The sequence below is a fragment of the Gavialis gangeticus genome, unplaced genomic scaffold, assembly GCF_001723915.1.
Source record: "Gavialis gangeticus isolate Ggan-Ray unplaced genomic scaffold, GavGan_comp1, whole genome shotgun sequence".
NCBI lineage: Eukaryota > Metazoa > Chordata > Crocodylia > Gavialidae > Gavialis > Gavialis gangeticus.
Window position 1 is genome coordinate 77,288,702 of NW_017729024.1, and position 17,435 is coordinate 77,306,136.

General features: G+C 39.7%; 1 protein-coding gene across 2 annotated transcripts in view; it reads right to left on the bottom strand.

Annotated features, from left to right (window-relative positions):
• Nucleotides 1-17,435, bottom strand: part of MCC (mutated in colorectal cancers) — a 377,421-nt gene that overhangs the window by 99,516 nt on the left and 260,470 nt on the right. For both annotated transcript variants that reach the window (XM_019517272.1, XM_019517273.1), the window contains 2 exons: nt 8,244-8,386; nt 2,084-2,247 (listed from right to left, as the gene is read on the bottom strand). In XM_019517272.1, coding sequence (XP_019372817.1) covers nt 2,084-2,247; nt 8,244-8,386 — 307 coding nt within the window. The remainder of the gene's footprint in view (nt 1-2,083; nt 2,248-8,243; nt 8,387-17,435) is intronic.

The following is a 17,435-nucleotide window of genomic DNA, read 5'->3' on the forward strand; positions in this document are numbered from 1 at the left end:
CAGGTGTCTGCCTGGCTTCTGCTCCCCCCCTCCCCTCTAAGCAGGGATTCCATCACCCCCTCTACCTTACACAGACACACAGCACTAGTTAGCAAACCACATGCTGCCTACAGTCCGTGCTGTGGCAGATGGGACAAAGGCAGAATCAACAGGTAGAATCAACGTCCCTCTGTTCTTTTCTTAATGGGGTGATAAACACTGAGTTAGGGAGATAAACAGCGTGTTATCAATTCACTGCTGGGCTAGTGGGGGGTGGAATTCCTCCATAATCAAAGTGTCCCACCAGGACCTAGCCACACCCTGCTCAGCTCAGCAGTGTAGAGGAGAGGGAGGGCTGCTCTAGCATCCCCCAGCTTCTATCCCGAGCCACTGCAGGCATGTGCCTGCAGGTCTGGGATGTCTGTGCAGTTACCAACTGATTTAGCCTAGCCAGGTTAAATTAACCTGCAAAGATTGAATCAACTCAGGCTCAGGCTTTTTGAATGTCTGTTCCTAGCCATTGAGAGAAAAGGATGGTGAAAATGTCGCATCAAATAAGTATGACCTTCCTAAATTAAAAGTCTTTCAACTGAAGCAGTGTATAAAATAATTTCTGAATCAAGTAAGACTTAAAACTCTTAATATCTTCACAACTTCTGAGAGTAAAGCTTCTGTGTATCTTAGGGATAAATAGGTGTGTAAGTGCTCTCCCATTTTACCCCACTCAAGGTCCAAGAAATAATATTAATGCATCTACTTTTGTAACTCACTTAGCCTTAATAGTAAGTCACAAAAAGCAGTAAACAGGAAAAGGAGCCACCCACCATTTGTGTGGATAGTTTTTCAGTTACCAAGCAAAATGAAATAAGATCATGCTTGGGCACCTAATAGAAAGAACAGGATTGGGCCCTCAGTCTTTTAGGTTTATATATCACTTTATCTAAGAAACAGTTTTCCCATCTGACAAAAACCAGAAAATTCTGTTGTCAAAACAAGCTGTAATGATCAATAACTGCTATGCTTAGGACAAAGATTCCTCACAGTAGCTTTTTAAGAATTTAAATTAAATTAGAGGACGTCCTTCTATTATCTTTATGCGATCATAATCCTGCAACGAAGCAAAGCAGAAAAATGCTGAAAACAGTTAAAGATTTTCTGGCAGGAAAAGATATCTGAATCCACTCCTCCTGGCAAAACTCCAGATAACACAAGCTAACAAGACTTTTCTGTTTTAAAATGTCTTCTACATGGCACGTTCTGAAGGTTTTTTGATGGGAATAACATAAACTAAACAGGTTCTGAAATAGGATGAAGATAAAGTAACAGAAGTGCTTTACATCTTCATCTATTTTCTGCAACTGGACTGCTAAACAGTTTTAATTTGCTTTTCCATCTTGTACAAGAACAACTTGTTTTCCCCACTCCTCATGCACAGTCTGTGGTGGATATTCATGGATAATCTGGTTTCCAAGCTCTTTGTTTGTGCTCTGCTACTTACACTGTTGGACAATCCATTTATGGTTTTGCAATGTGGATAATTAATTAGATTAAGATGCATTTCTGTGAGTATTAACCAAATTATATTTTGCTCTGTGCTGGCTTTAGTTAGAAATAATAAGCATAGGATGTGTGTGGCTTACCTACTGGTTTTATAAGAAAATAAAACAACAAAATTGAAATGACAGTGTTTTGCCATGGCCATAATGGCAATGAAATAGTATACATTGTATTTACAGATATAGCTATGAGTAAGGTACAGTCACTGAATGCTATCTGACTTAAGATATTACTTGTTTGCTCAGCTACCCTTACTAAGTCAGTTGATATTATGCCTTAGTTTCTCCATCTGTAAAATATAAATGAGATCCATTCTTTTAGATATATGGATGAAAAACACATTCCAAGGCCTACTATTAGCATCTTCTATCCATATGTAACAGAGGCATAATATTATTTATCTATCCCAGAAAGGTGTTGCGAGGCACAGCAAGTCTTTCTGAAATGCTCTGAGATTCTCAGATGAAGAGTGCTTTAAATATAAAATATGACTACGTATCTCACATGTGTACATGATATACTCAGTGATTAGTAAATGCTGTTGCACCTTAATAGCTAGGTCGCAATGTTCGCTGGCAGTGGTGAGCTGTTCAATGTGTCTGTCCACTTCTGCTACAGACAAACTACAACTGCTCTTCTTCCGCCCACAGACTACATTCTCCAGTCCTGTCAGCACTCTCTGCAGTTCTGAGTTCAAGTCACTGCAGTTATCTGTGAAAGAGAAAAACCATGTTAGACAGGCACCAGCTCTTACCAACCAGAAGACTACAATCTAATATTGATCAATAGCATTTTACAGGAGAGTAACCAGTCTCACTATATCCCGAGGCCTGAATTCTCAAATAGCAAATTGCTCAAAACCTAACATATAAACCTGCTACCCACTTATTTGGAAAGATCACTTATTTCAGAATGATTTCTTTGCATGCAGGCATCATTTCAAACACACCACATGTTACCACATTTCTGTGCAACTGGACTGCCTAGTTTTTGCTGTTCTCTTTCCTGTCACTGTAGATTATCTTAATCATTCTTTGTGCTTGATCAGAGATTTTCCTCCTCAGAATCAAACTGCTCTTCTGTCCAGTTTACTCAGTGATGCTATAATCTACTAGCTCTTAAAAAGGAAAGCCTTTTGGGGATTGCGCTTGAACATTGCCAAATTTAAAAAAAACCTTCAGAAACCATGCCAAGTGATTGCTTTATGAAGCTAATACTTCAATTCTACTGCTGTTTATTTTCTGTGCATTATTGAAAGGGATACTGGGAACATTCATGGAACCCAATAAAAGTACTCATTCTTACAATGCTCCACACTGTAATCACATTAACAACCTGCTTTAGTATAGGAACATACCCACAAGCATCAGATGATCACTCCCTTTCTCCAGTGTTTTGGCAGCACTGTCATTGTGGTGTCATCCATTTAACTCCTTAGTTTTGTGATACCCAAACAATCCTTATGCCTTGTGAGCTAATCTTACAATCTTTTCATATCCTCCCCCAAATTAAAGTCAGTGAGAAATAACAGTAGTCCCTGATGTGCACATATGGCCAGACTCACTCTTCGGTTATGAAAGCATCTTGAATATATCCACTTCTAGGCCATTAATTCTGTAAGCTTCAAACTATAACAAATTACTGCACTGTAGAGCACATGGTGGTCTTGAATTTTGTGATGATGTACTATTTTCACAGAACTGTTAATATTAAAAAGACTGTCACGTATCCAATTTATGTGCATGGGTTATTCCTTTACTACTGCTCCAAATAGGACTTATTTACAGTCAAGCTTTCCAAATAGATATAACCTTTACGGCTTGAGTTTTCAAGGGCTGGACAAAAGAATTCCAGTCCTTCTGAAATTCCCTGGAAGGTGGAGGCCTACCTTACTTAGGCTACTCTGAAATACCTCAGCCCAAGACGGCGACTAACAATAAATGAAGCATAGGGGTACTACAGACTATGAAATAAATCATTTTAAATTCAAAATCCAAATTAGTCTCCTTTTTTAATTAATATCCAGCCAATTTGTCAAAATTGGCTACCTTTGCTACAATTCACTTGTGCATACAGGAAAACAGATAGCTGTGTGCAAAACTGGTACTGCAGTTTAGACAGCCATTTTAAAAAATATGGACTAATTAACGCTTAAAACAAAATAAAAAGCAGCCTGAACACTAAAATAATTCTATCCACCAATGCACCAATAATACTTTCTTTTTACTCAGGACAAGGACCTAACGTTGCTGCTCAAACATTTTTGCTACCTCAAAACTGAAACAGAGATTTGGGTCTTTTGCGTTTAAACAGCAGTAGCAATAATAGTAGGTTGTTATTCTTATGCAGTCTTTCCAGCTTTACACAAAAAAAATTAAGTGTTCTTTTCATCCAGGAATAGGCCTGCAACAGAGCATAGCCTTGGAGCTAATGAAAAATTAATGTTAGCAAAAGCAACTTCCTGTTAAAAACAAACTTATCAATGGCATTGTAACTATGGATAGGCAAAAGAATCCTGCATTCTGCATACGTGTTAAACCCCCAAGGAAGCCATATGCCCAAAAACTTCCTACTCCCTCAAAACCCTGCTATAAGTAATTATTCTGTAAAACACATTCCTCTTTATAAATAAAAGTCACTTCTGAGTCAAGGACGTACCACGAAAAATATTTAAGTGTGAAATCTATTTGCTTAGCTTGCACTTCTGCAATTCCATAGCTTCCTGTATCCACATTCTGTCCCAGTCGACAAAATAATCCCTTCACAAACAAAATGTCATATGCTAAGTTTTCCACCTAAGGGAATGTTCTTCCCTGAAAATAAGAGTTCATAATAATGTTGGAGAGACCTGCATCTCCAAGAGAAGCTAATTTAAAGCCAAACAACAGGGTTTACAAGCTACAGAAGAGCAGATTAACAATTTTAGTTCTTGATATTTTATTGCCTATAGCAGTACAGAAGCATATCTAAATGTATCAGTTTATCATGACATGTAAGTGTAGTTGGTGTGTCACTGAGCTTGCTCTACTAATGCAGCATACAGCACCATGTTGTTATCAAGTCAAGCTTAAATAACATTATATGGATAAACCAAAATAAGGCTCACTTTTAAAGCAATACTAAAAACATACAAACAAACAGACAGAAGACTGTGGGTGTGTAGGAAGAATATGGGAATTAGATTAATTCCTTATAAACAAATATCATTTTTAATGTGCCTGTGTTACAATGCTTATGTGTATTTCCATATTCCCCTGCTGTGCTGGGAAATTAAACGCCAGCGTTGCATTAATATATGTACCAGAAAAAGTAATACTGCTTATTGAAATACTGTTGTCCACGATGAGTGAACCAATTAAAGAAAAAATCCCCACCCAAAACACAGAAATGTAAATTGAATTACAAAAAGTCTTTCAAATTTATTATTAGTAAAATAAGTAAAGACAGTAAGCCAAATTTTTTGGGTTCAGTGTCTAAAAATTAAGCTTTTAAATCAGTGGCCCTCAGCCTTTTTTAGATTCAAGGCATCCTTTGATAGACTCAAGGCACTCCTCAGAAAATGTTAGTGCTTACTTTTCATTTGATTTTCAACTACAGAAAGATAATAGAGCAATTTCTTCTGTTGCAAAGAACTGAGACCACAACAGGACAAAATGCTTTTAACACTATGGACTCCTATTTAAAATCTCTGATTTTGCCCTGTGAATCTTGTTTGCACACCTAACAAGGCTAATATTGTGTGGCACCCCGTGGCACCCCTGAAAGGATCTCAAGGCAACCTGATTGGGAACCACTGCTCTAAACTCATAATTAGGCACTTACGTGTGGATTTGGGAGCCTAAATCAGACATCTGAATTTGAAAAAAACTGCCTATGGTTGCTTAAAATATAGAACTATTCTAGTTTATATATATATATATTTTTTTACCTTACCAGAGTGTTTTAAAATCTTTTAAAAAGTGACTTGAAAACCCTGGATAAGAGACTTAATAAGAGTAATGCTTGTAAATACCCGTACTATTGTGAGAGTATCCTATTAAATTCTTTGTTCAAGAGGCTGAAATGCAGGACTTCCTTTAAGCAACATGTTTATTTGTGATCAACTGTCATACTTCTGAACAAAGGGTAATTCATTTCATGTTAGGATGTAAAATGACATGCAGAAACCTTCTCATTTCATATGATTGTTTCAGAAGCCTAGTGCTTTCTGTGTTATTAAACTGCAACTCAGGTCAGTGATTACTGTGTCCAAAGGTCAGTTTACTCTCAGTATGATTCTGCTTTGTAGCATTTGTCTTGGGGAAAAAAAAAAATCAAAAGGCCTCACTAATGAAATGCACAGGCCTGGTTCAGTGGTGACAGCTTACCACATATAGGGAAGCATCTACTGCATGTTTTGACACAATAAACACAGCCTCACAAAGAGTTTATGGCTTGATAGTTGAGAATTTAAAATTTAGCAACAGGAATGAAAAAGATGCCTGTTTTAATGATTTCCTATAATGGTCCTTATGTATGGTAGCAGGACCTATCCACAGAATCTCTTTCACCCCCTGATGCAATTTACTTAATGAGCAAATGGTAGAGAGCTGTTTATTTTTCACATAATAAAATATACAGTTGAGCTTTAAAAATTAGGGAAAGACAAGAGGAACAATCCATTACAGAGATAGGGCAAGAAGCCAAATCATAATAAAAGATTATACCAATGACACGGTTCTGTTAACCTAAAGTTTTGATCAGCAGCAACAAGAGCAGGTCAGTTAATACTAACATATAAAGGCATAAAAAGGTTTAACTTTTGCTCATGTTGCAAATGTGCATGGACATGTCTGTGTTAAGGAACAGGCTAAATTTACTAACAGGAAACACATTATAAAAGAAACAGTGTTTTAATACTCAGCGACTGATTCAGTGTTGATTTACACATCACGTAATCCTTCTGAATCAACAAGATTGCAGAACGTGTAAATCAGCCCTGACCTAATTCCTTGGTGTTGAATGAAACTAGCTGAACTCATACACATCCTCAGCACCTGGGGGAAAGAACAGGACCCAAGCATCTTGTTTTATTTTTTCAATCCTGTGACATCCAAACACTTATCCAAACATGTGTACACAAAGTAGCATATCAGTTATTGAAAATAAAACCCACAACTCTGAAACCATAATGCCCCCCTCCTCCAGCACATGAATGCACACACAGAGCTCTGCTTTCAAGCCACATTTTTGGTCTTAATATCCACTCAGTAACTGCAGACTTTGGTTGGCCCTCCTGTACATCAACTATTTGGGACAAATTTATGCCTGGTGTAACTCCACTGAAAATGAATCCTATTCTGTCTCGTATCATTTAAGAAGGAGGGGTCACAGACCTTCTCAATTCAACATTCCTTTTCAAGGACTGGACAAACTACCACCCAATGACTCAATAAACTGCATACTTTCCTAGGGATTGAACATTTGCAGGAATGAAATTACAGAACCATCCACCCATTGTATAGTAGGAGCTGTGTCAGAGTTTTTGTGTTTTAAACAGGAATGTTGTTTCTTTCTTGGGATGGCACGTAAGATTCACCCATCATCCTGAGAAAGCTTTATTCAGAAAGTACAGACCATAGCCAGAGATCAGGGCAACACCAAGTGATGCCTGGATAACTACAGCATAAAGAAAGCATGAAATAAAAAAAAGTTTTGTTAATCAAGTATACCATAGGACAAACTGCCTTCCAGAGGGGCATATGTAGAGTGGGAGTAGAAGTTTTCTTGAATTTGGGAGGAAGGAGTTTTGTTATACTTTCTTATTTTAATATTTAATTCTATTTTTATAAGCTATTTGTCTTTTATTGTAAGCTGCTGTGAGCCTTTATTTGGGAAGGGCACCATATAAATAAATAAATATAACCACCATTAAAAAAATGATTGTGCTGTCGCCAACTTGAATGAGAATAGCACATATTTGGTGTTTTGCATAAATCAATAAAGTATGTAGGAAACAACTCTAATCACACTGTACTTTGCCCAAAGAGGCATGGATTTTAGACACTTATAAGAGAAAGGGAAGTAGGTATTTTACAGTGAAGGATGTACCCCTTGTTCCGGCTTAAGTAAATAGGACCATTATTTGATCCAGTGGGGTATTACTGATTTAGATATTCTCTCTCTAATGGGATATCAGTGACATCTCCAAAGCCTAGAAAAATATATGCACACTAATACTGAGCATACCTTGCTAAAAATATGATATCCGCACCTTCTACTAGCTTTGTATGAAAGCACTGAAATTCCTAACCTGAGCTTAGCTCAAAAAACAGACTCCCTGCCACAAAGAGCATTCTGTAACTCTCCCCAAAGCAGTCAGGTGTCGTTGAAAAAAAAATGTTATCTATCCATAAGTTGATGGTTCTCAGAAAGCAATAGATCTTGAAAATCATTGCTTGGAACAACAAGTTTAAGAGCAATCCTTGCTTTGTTTCCTATGAATGCCTCTTAAATTTATCTGTAATTGGTAATAAGTAACATTTTAAATACAGTAGCAGCATTTAAAAGAAACGTCAATTTTGCAAAAATAATTTTATTTCATATTTATTAAAGGCCTAAATTATTTCTATTTTTACTTCTCTTCTACACACTGTGATCAGTATTTTGCAGGCTATGATGGCTTTCCTTTTGTCAGAAACGTCCTTTCTCTTCAGAATTTCACTCACCCATGTCAGCAGTAACCATGGTGGACTGGTTCTCTGGTACTGAGACAGAAGTCTGATCCTGGTCCATGCTGCGTGAATCATCATTGACCTCATGCTGGCTGTGGCTGAGCTCTGATCGCAGTTCTGAATACTCATCTTCTTCCCTAGGGGAGAGGCACAAAGGGAAAAAAATGATTTAAAAACCCTGAATACATTCTTCTCCTGCACACATTTCTGTCCTGTTGTAGGGCAGATGCTGGACATGACTCAAACAGAACAGGGTACATATCCTGTACAGGAGAGCAATTATCTACACTGGATTATAATCTGCCCTGTTTATGGGGTAGGGAGGATCTGGCCAGCATTTCTGAATTGTGAAGTCTGACCAAAGTTCTCATGATCACTCCGAACCATCAATCACTGTACAGGGGATACCATCACTACACAGGGAAGTTATTTTGAAGCAAGCCAGGGCACAAATGTAACTCATAGGAGTTATTTTGCAATAACTCCTTGTGTAAATACCAACTCCACCTTTAGATGGTAAGTAGTACCCAGAGATGGGAATTTCAGACTACTTGTGCAGATTTTAGATCCTATTTCCCTCAGGAAGGTTTGTAACTCCACTGGAGAAGTGGGAGCAAAGAACAGGAGGAACTTTCTATATTTCAGCTCAATATCCTAGTGGTTAAGGCACTTGCCCAGTGAATTGGGAAACCCAAATTCTACGCCCCCCTTACCCAGAGAGGGCCAGAACCTCCATTGCTCCTATTTCACAGCAAAAAACCCTCACCAGTAGGACACAGCCCAGGCAGAGCCATCGAGCCCTCCACCCCTCCTGTGGAACCTAGCCCACTGGGAAACCACAATGGGCAGCAAGCCAGAGGCAGTATGGCTCAGTGAGATGGGCATTCCCATCAAAGGACGAGGACCTTGGGCTCTAGCTCCTGCCTCTGCCCCACACTGCTATACCACTTCTGTCTATCCAATGCATATTACCTGCTATTTGCAGGTAGGGGCCTACATATATACAGGTCTATATGCACCTGTCGGCAAGTGACTATTCATTTTAAATCTTTTGGAAGGCAAAGCACATATGAAACAGAAGGGCAACAAACCACTGGGGTTACTGGAAAACAGAAGCCCTAATCACATGTTATTTGTCAAGTTACTTCCCTCAAAATGCTCTGGGACACATTGGCCTTTCTTTGAAACTAAAAGCTTTATGAAGGGACTCTATCCCCTTATCTCCACATGAAAGATTTGAGGAAGGGAGGAAGGCAGATAAAGAAATATGCAATTACAGCACTTTTTAAAAGAAAATAAAACATTTCAATCTGCTAATGTGACTCAGAAAACCAGGCTTTGTTTTTGTAATTATTATTTTGACATGTTCAAATTCGTACACCCTACATAGTAAGAAAAACACATCAATAATAGAAGACAGTAAGTCAAAAGGCCTTTGATGAGTGAATAAATTGTACCCATTTGGTTACTCATTAAGCAAACTATTTCTCAGTGGTTTATTGTCAGCTATTTCAGCAGACGGTTGGGTTAGAAGTGTAGCCTGGGACTGGAGCTTTTGGGGGGGGGGGGGGGGGGGGGGGGGAAAAGTTGTCCCGGCCCTTCCAGGGGGGGGGGGGGGCAGGAGAGTGCAAAGTTGTCCTGGCACTTCCAGCTGGGAGGGAGGCCTGTTGTCCAATAAAACACCCTACTGGTTAACAGAAATTCAGTTTTCACTGAATTCACAGCAAATGAGAGTACTTGTAAGTTTTTAGATGTAAGGTCTGACTAGAAAAAATACTCGAGAGGCACATGACCCACACCTATCCCAACCCTGCACTGATTTAAGGAAAAGCTACTGTCACTCAAAGCAGGAGAGAGGGCACCAACTCTTAAAAAGAAAAATTCAAGCCTGCTTGCCAAGCAGGGATTTCTTGGCATACCTAGATACAAGTTTAATAGGAATTACCATGCTTTCTAACCTTTACAGTCTATTTGGTTCACTGCAAGATGTCAGACTTTATCACAAGCACTTAACAGCTATTATTAAAAAAATGGAAGTCACCTGGTTAAAATTAAGATTTAGATCAAAGCAATGTTTTTAAGGTGATATGAAATATATGTTAAAGCAGGTGTGAGAACCAAACCACAAATGGCATGAATTAAAACACAGGATAAGGAAGACACATAAATGTGAGTTAAAGTTCTATGAATAAGTTAATTATTAAGCACAGCACAAGCCAATGATAATTAGCTTTAGAAGAAAACAATTACTAAAAGCTCAAAGACCTGTATGGTTTTGGTCAAAAGGGTAATTTTGTTTGTTCATCTATACATCAAGCTTCTTTACAATTAGTGTTTCCTTTTAAAATTTGAATTACCTTCCTGAATGGATGAAAGGCTGCTCTGTTCATAAAATTATGTTGATTGTACACACACTGTAATCAGCTCTTTCATGCTGCTCTGCTTTCAGGCCAAGCAGCTTTAAAACCAACAAGTGTGGCAGTACCTGGTGCTAATTTTCTGGTTTAAAAGGCAGCGGCTAAATGGCAAACTATTTGAGTCAAACTTTCAAAGGTCTGCTCTAGAGCATGTAGGTAAAACATGCCTCTGTGCAAACAGGTAACTGCGCCTTCAAAATAAGTAGTTGTGTGCACAAATCTTTAGCTATCCACTTTGCATATGCAACTCCATACTTTTCCTATGAAAGTTACCTTTATTGTTGTAGGTATTTCAAAAACACCTAGTAGGCTAGCATCTACACAGTTATTTGTGTTCATATTCTGCAGATTCAGCTGAGATGCCTACTTTTGCCATGTCTAGTCCTGCAGCTATACAAAGAAATTATAGTGTCCCCTCTTTGTAATAAAGCACAAGCAAGTTCTAGTGTCCCTTTCCTTCTACTTTTTACAGAGCTCCACACGTGACCTGATATGCACTGCACTGCACCATGTACAGTTCCATAAGTGGCAAAATGTGTGTCAGCGTGCAGAAAATGGCAGTGGTGTGCTTTTGAACCAACACACCTCCAATGCATTTTAGTTCAAAACTGCGCCACCACCATTTTCTCAGCACTGACGTGCATTTTACCACTTATACAACTGTATGCTCTGGAGAGCTGGGTGCTTTTAAAAGCACCCATTGTGGTGGTGCGAGCATGCATAAAAATGCCCTGAATTTCTTTCACACAGGGGAATATTCCTGGTAGTATACAGCAACTCCATTCTGCTGCTTATTCCTTGCTACCAGCATTTGAAGTGTGGGTGGGAAAAAGGGTGCATCTATGCTCATCTTTGTATCTTAGTGATCCCCAGTTCCTGGTCGAGCCTGGTGCTAATTAGATCAAGCTTTGTGTTGCACTAAGTGCAGAGCAGTTCAAGGATCGGAGGTAGAATTGAAGGGCACAGCAAAAAGGTGTATTTAAGGACGCTGCAGGTAAGAAACAGGGTCACTGCATTTAAAACTACAAAAGTTAAACCATAAGCAAGTCATGATCCACATGGCCAAACTCTCAGCACCCCATCCTTCGATTAAGAAATTCTACTGGGTGTTGTGGTGTTGGTGGGTTCAGATTTTCACAGCTTCAGATACAGGGGATTTCCATACTCCAGGTGTTGGCTGCGTTTTCACATTCATTCTGCTTTAATGCATTTTTGTAAAACACTTTGAGAACCTCAGATAAATAGCATTATGGGTATGTCTACAAAGCAATTCAGGGAGTCGCTGCAACCAGTGTAGAGGTAACCTTTAAACCACTGGTGTTCCAGCTTTTTGCCCTGTGTGTTGGATGAGTAGCAAAGGGTTAGTCTTTGGGCCGGATCAGGCCTCACACCCCCAAGGTTCCAGATGCCCAGATTGGCCTCTGCACCGCCTTGGCTTGCCCCCTGTGTCCAGATCAGGCTCCCCGCTGCCTTGGCCTGGTGTGCTCAGATTGCATCCCCTACCTCCCAAGACCTCAGCCTCACCCCACATGTCCAAATTATGTGCCCCCAGCCCCACATGCCTGGATCACACCCCCTCTGCTGCTCCAACCCTGCATGCCCAATCTAGTACACAGGGTCATGTTATCCAGCCCATGGGGCCTCTCCACAAGTTCAAAAATTTGGCAGCAAAGGAGCAGCAACTAACGCTGCTGCCACTCCCCTACTCCCAAGTTTTCAGACCCACAGGGAGCCCTGCGGGCAGGAGGATGTGGTGATTCACTTTCTATAACCATTTTCTGCTGGCAATATGCTGTACAAGTCCATGAGTTTGCAGCTGCACAGCATTTAGTTATAAATACTAGATTGGTCAGACTAAGTTTTTCTTTGACAGCTACCCAGCAGGCAAGAGTCCACATTCCTTTCATTTGGCTCTGTGGCTTGTCATATCTGAGCTGCATATAGATGCACTGAGGGACATTCACTACTTCTCCCTCTCTCCTCTCAGTTCCTTGTTAACAGACGAGTGGAACAAGACTGCCTTGAGAAGTTGCAGAATCTCTATCATTGGAGGTTTTCAAGAGGAGGCTGGATAAACATTTGCCAAGGAAGTTTTAGGAGCAGCATTCTTGCATTTGTGTAGGGGGTTGAACTCAATGAATCTTGAGGTACCTTCCAACCCTAAGATTTTGCTCATCTTGTAAAGAAGCTGTTCAAGCAGACAATCCCAGCCTCAATCTATCATATGGTATGACTTATTTTTGTATGACAAATATATTTCCCTATTGAAGCTTTAATTAAAAACAAACTTGCATTTGAATGAGATCACATCATCATGCTGATCTTTTCCATGTTTGGAAGGTTCGTTTTAAAATTCATTATTAGTTTTTATTTGGTGTACTAGCATTTAGTTTGGCCCCTCTTGGTACTTGAGAATTACAGTCATGGTGTAACTGATAGAACGTGTTTATTATACGGATACTACCTCCTCATTTAGGTGAGCCATTTGACCGTTGTGGCTCTCCCATGACTCTATACTAGCTCAGAGATGGGGAGCAGTACAGGGACAACCAGTTACTGAATGAATAAGTCTTTTCTGACTGGAAATAGCAGAGGCTGGTAACAGTTTCCTTGCTTATATCCAAATGACATAGGGACTCCAAACTAAGAATTTCCAATGATGGAAATTCACTCTGTAAAACAGTAAACAAAGCTTACTCTGCACCTTTTCCGCATAAAACTACAGGGAGTTTTGAGCTACGTGAACTGAAAGCTGAATTTGATTTGAGCCATTCCTTTTGCATTTTGCAGCAAAGACCAAACCACATTCCACACTGACCAAAAACAAACTAATTACAAAACTGCAATGTTGCTTGTGTTCTTAGCAACATTTTAACTCAAAATGATCATTCAGACAGAGACAAGATTTCTACTCACTCTTGATTTTACAAGAAAGAACCATTGTCCCTCAGAGCAAGCTATCTTCTTAGCTGCTCCAAAATGTCCACAAATTACAACCTATTTCTTGTAAACTGGTAAGTGGGTAAATGGTGCATCAGCTCCCTTCAGGAGCTAAGCAGGCTTACAGTATATTAGTTCAGACATCTCTCTTCCAAACCCAATACCAAATTGGTTGCAGCTGTATTTCAACTCTCTTTTTTTTCCTGGTTGGGTTCCCAAACCAGCTGAGCTGTCTTGAGCTACAGAATCATCAAGGAGACAAAACAATTAGGGAAGATTGCTGGCTTGACCCCATAACCATTGTGACTTCATCAGCATCAGGAGTATTGGCAGAATGTAACAACATGAGCATCTAGCTTCTTGTGGCCATGCATATAGGGCATGCCATAACCAAGAATGGGCTTACCAAGAGCCCTTATCAAGACCAGGACATTCTTGGAACATTCTGAAAATATTTTAAATGATTATGACTACTAAGAGCAAACAGCACACTGCATGTATCTGAGCAGAGATGCAATTGTGACACAGTTTCTCTGCTGTTGGGTTTACTGGACGACACGACACGCAAGCCATTACTCTACAAACTTGCTAAATTCATCTGACCTTACCTTCTGAAGAGTTTAAAATACACACATTTTCTAAATGGAAAATATCAGTTAACTTATGTAATCTGTCACAGATTTAAATGTGTTGCAATCATTTAGACTCTTGTTTAGACTGAATGCATTACTAACCTTCAAATCAACAACTAATTTAAAGACATGGGAGTTAAAATCAGCCTGTCAAACTCTGTGGGGCTCTGGTTTCTCTTGACTGTTTTCACAATATTTTGACTTATTTAAAAGGAAGCATTAGGTTGGCATTAAGCAGCAGTATATCAGGCCTTTCTTCAGTATGTCAGCTGTAGGGTGCCAGGGTTGTACAATTTTTTTGTGCCAGCAAAGGCAGAGGCTTTTATTTGTCCTGTCATTAAACAGGTGTAAATAACTGCCTACAAAATCACTGCCAGATTATATTGTGATGTTGTAAGAGATGGTTCTTTATCTCTGATGGCCTTAGACAGGCGCTTAGTCAAAAACAATCATCACCATGCTTGGGTTTTGATTTATTAATGAAAAGGTAATTCCAAAATAATAGTGTGTGAGGGCTCAGAATCAGCTAGTTCCAGGATTTTTACCCTTGGAATCCATTTATTCCAAACCTGAACTTCATTTACAGTCAGGGCGGAGTATAACAAGGGTGGAGTAAAACCCATCCCCATGCAGGCAGCGGTAATTAACCTGAACATTTCTGCAATGTTCCAATGTCTGCTAAAGGAGTGGGACAAGGGATGAATCTCAAACCTTGTGAAAAAGGCCTGGAAGCAATAAGAATAAAGAATTACTTTCCTTACCTCTTCCCACCAGCCCCAAAAAAGCTAACTAGAAGCTTCCTAAGGTTATCCTGCTTGATGTGTTTTTGCCCCTAAATGCACTGACTGGTCTGTCAGTGACCACAAAAGAAAAACAACACAAAATTTTAATCTTAGCTATAAATAGTTGTTACTTCTACACTAGAGGCATGAACATAAATCAAAGTGAAGGAACACATGGTCTAATCAAGCCCCTACGGTCTAATGATCTAAGCACAGAGGGCTCTAATATAGTATGCAACACCAGGGCATTGCTGGCCGGGGAAAGGTTTTGCTCAGGTATGGTGACCTGACATCCCAGTTTAACTGGGACAGTCCTGGATTTCAAAGGCTGGTCCTGCCTGGCCGGTGAGAGCTAAAATGAGAGTCCTGGAAGTACAGGGGCATCGGGCACAGCACACCATACTGCCCTGCTCCCCTCTCTGTCTGCAGCAGCGCTGCTGATGGGGGGGGCAGTACCTGACAGCCCCATCACTTTCCAGGGCCCACACACCATGGGGGCAGCAGTATTAGACTCAGTCCTGTGTACCAACTTCCTTTGGATTCTGGAGGTGATCTCATGCATATATATGTACATATTTAGCCACCTGTGGCATTCGTCAAGTAAGTGAGATACCCTATACTTTCCCTCTCTGTCTGCGCACCTATACACACACATACACACACACTTCAGTTATGCAAAGGCCTCTGTCTAGACATTTAGGGCTATTGTTAGTACATGTGTTTGTTTTCTAATGCAAGACTTTTCCCGTTAAAGAAAAAGTTAATATGACAGGTTATAGAACAAAGCATGGGAAAAGCCACCAACTGCCCATCTAGAAACAGGAGGTTACTAGAGAGGAATACAGCTTGGTCAGTTAATATGATGCTGAGAAGTAACATGGCCCTTCTGAACACTGCCCAAGAAGACATGAATCTGAGGCTTATTTATATGAATACAGAGATGGCTGACTGTGCAGTTATAGAGATTACTTTGTACAGAAAATACTTCATAGCAGTACCATTCCAACAGCAGTCATATTAGGCTGTATTGTCCGAAGACATCTTCCCATGCACATCAGTACCTTTACTTATAGCAGAATTTGCAATATTAACCTGTTCAAATAATACTAATGCAATATAATTACATTAGTATGTTTAGATGCTATTATTACAGTACAAGGGTATTACTGCTCCTGCAGAGCGCAGCAGTACTCTCTCACTTTTCATGTATACAAATATATTCCTGGTATATTAAACAAAATGGCTTCCAGTTTGCTAGGTAGTAGACTTCAGCAGGATGAACAAATTAAACACACATTAATATAGATTACACAATTAAAATTAAGGAGGGAAGACCAAAAGGAAGAAAAGAACATAAGGCTCCTATGGACACTGATTTGGGTTAAGATAGTACTATTAATGGAAGATAAATATGTTTTTGTGTATATTTTAGGAGCTGGGATAGATCTTTAAATGTTAGATTTGTTACTCGATAACTTGGATTTGTTAATAAATAAAGATAAAAAAATTAAGAAGTAAAAAGCCAAACATTGTTAGCGTGAGAGAATTTCAAGTAAACATCTCCTGCAGAGATGTCAATTCTTTACTTTCAAAGTAGGTGTAAAATATCTAAATGGCCAAGGACCTAGCAGTTCATTTGCCTCTTAAAAAGCTAAGCTCCTGAAAAAAACATTGGGAAATGCCAGAAGACTCTGTCACATACTTGGAAGAAAAGCCCTTTTGCCTTGCAATAGGCTAAGAATGTAATAGAGAAAAAGAATGTTCCTCTGATCATATCTAGAAAGTATTTAAAGAAAGAACTTGTACTTACAGAGCAATGTCCTGAAAAAGAGGTGCCCAAAACCCTGGCATTCACTGAGTATACTGAATTACTGTAATGTAGGAGCAGGCAATTATTTTGGGTGGAGTGCTGCTTAACAGGTTTTGGTGAGCTGTCGAGGGCCAGATGGGTAGCCCCGCCCTTTGACAGTTGCCCTGCCCCTTCATTGCCATCTTAGGACTGGAAGTTGTGTGCCCCCCCTTTTCTCCCAAGCCCCTGGACTTTGCCGCTGGAAGTCTCTCCCCTTGCCCCCTCTCCCCAAAGAGTATTTCTGGGGGGAGGGGGCGTTGCCATCTTAGAACCAGAAAACCCCCCAAATCATACACAAAAAGTCAAACACCTACTAGTACATATTTTAATTTTATTTCAAAAAATAATTTTGCCATGATATGTATTTGTGTACTGCATATAGAGGGGACTGCATAATAACTCAAAATAAATTCTTAGTCTTGTATATTAGGGGTGTGTGTGGGGGGTGTATGTTGGGGTGTGGGGGTGTTAGGGGGTTGTGTATACGTGGGTGTGTGGTGGGGCAGGGTGTGGGTGTGTGGGGTTTATGGGATGTGTGAGAGGGTGTGGGGGAGTGTAGACCCTGC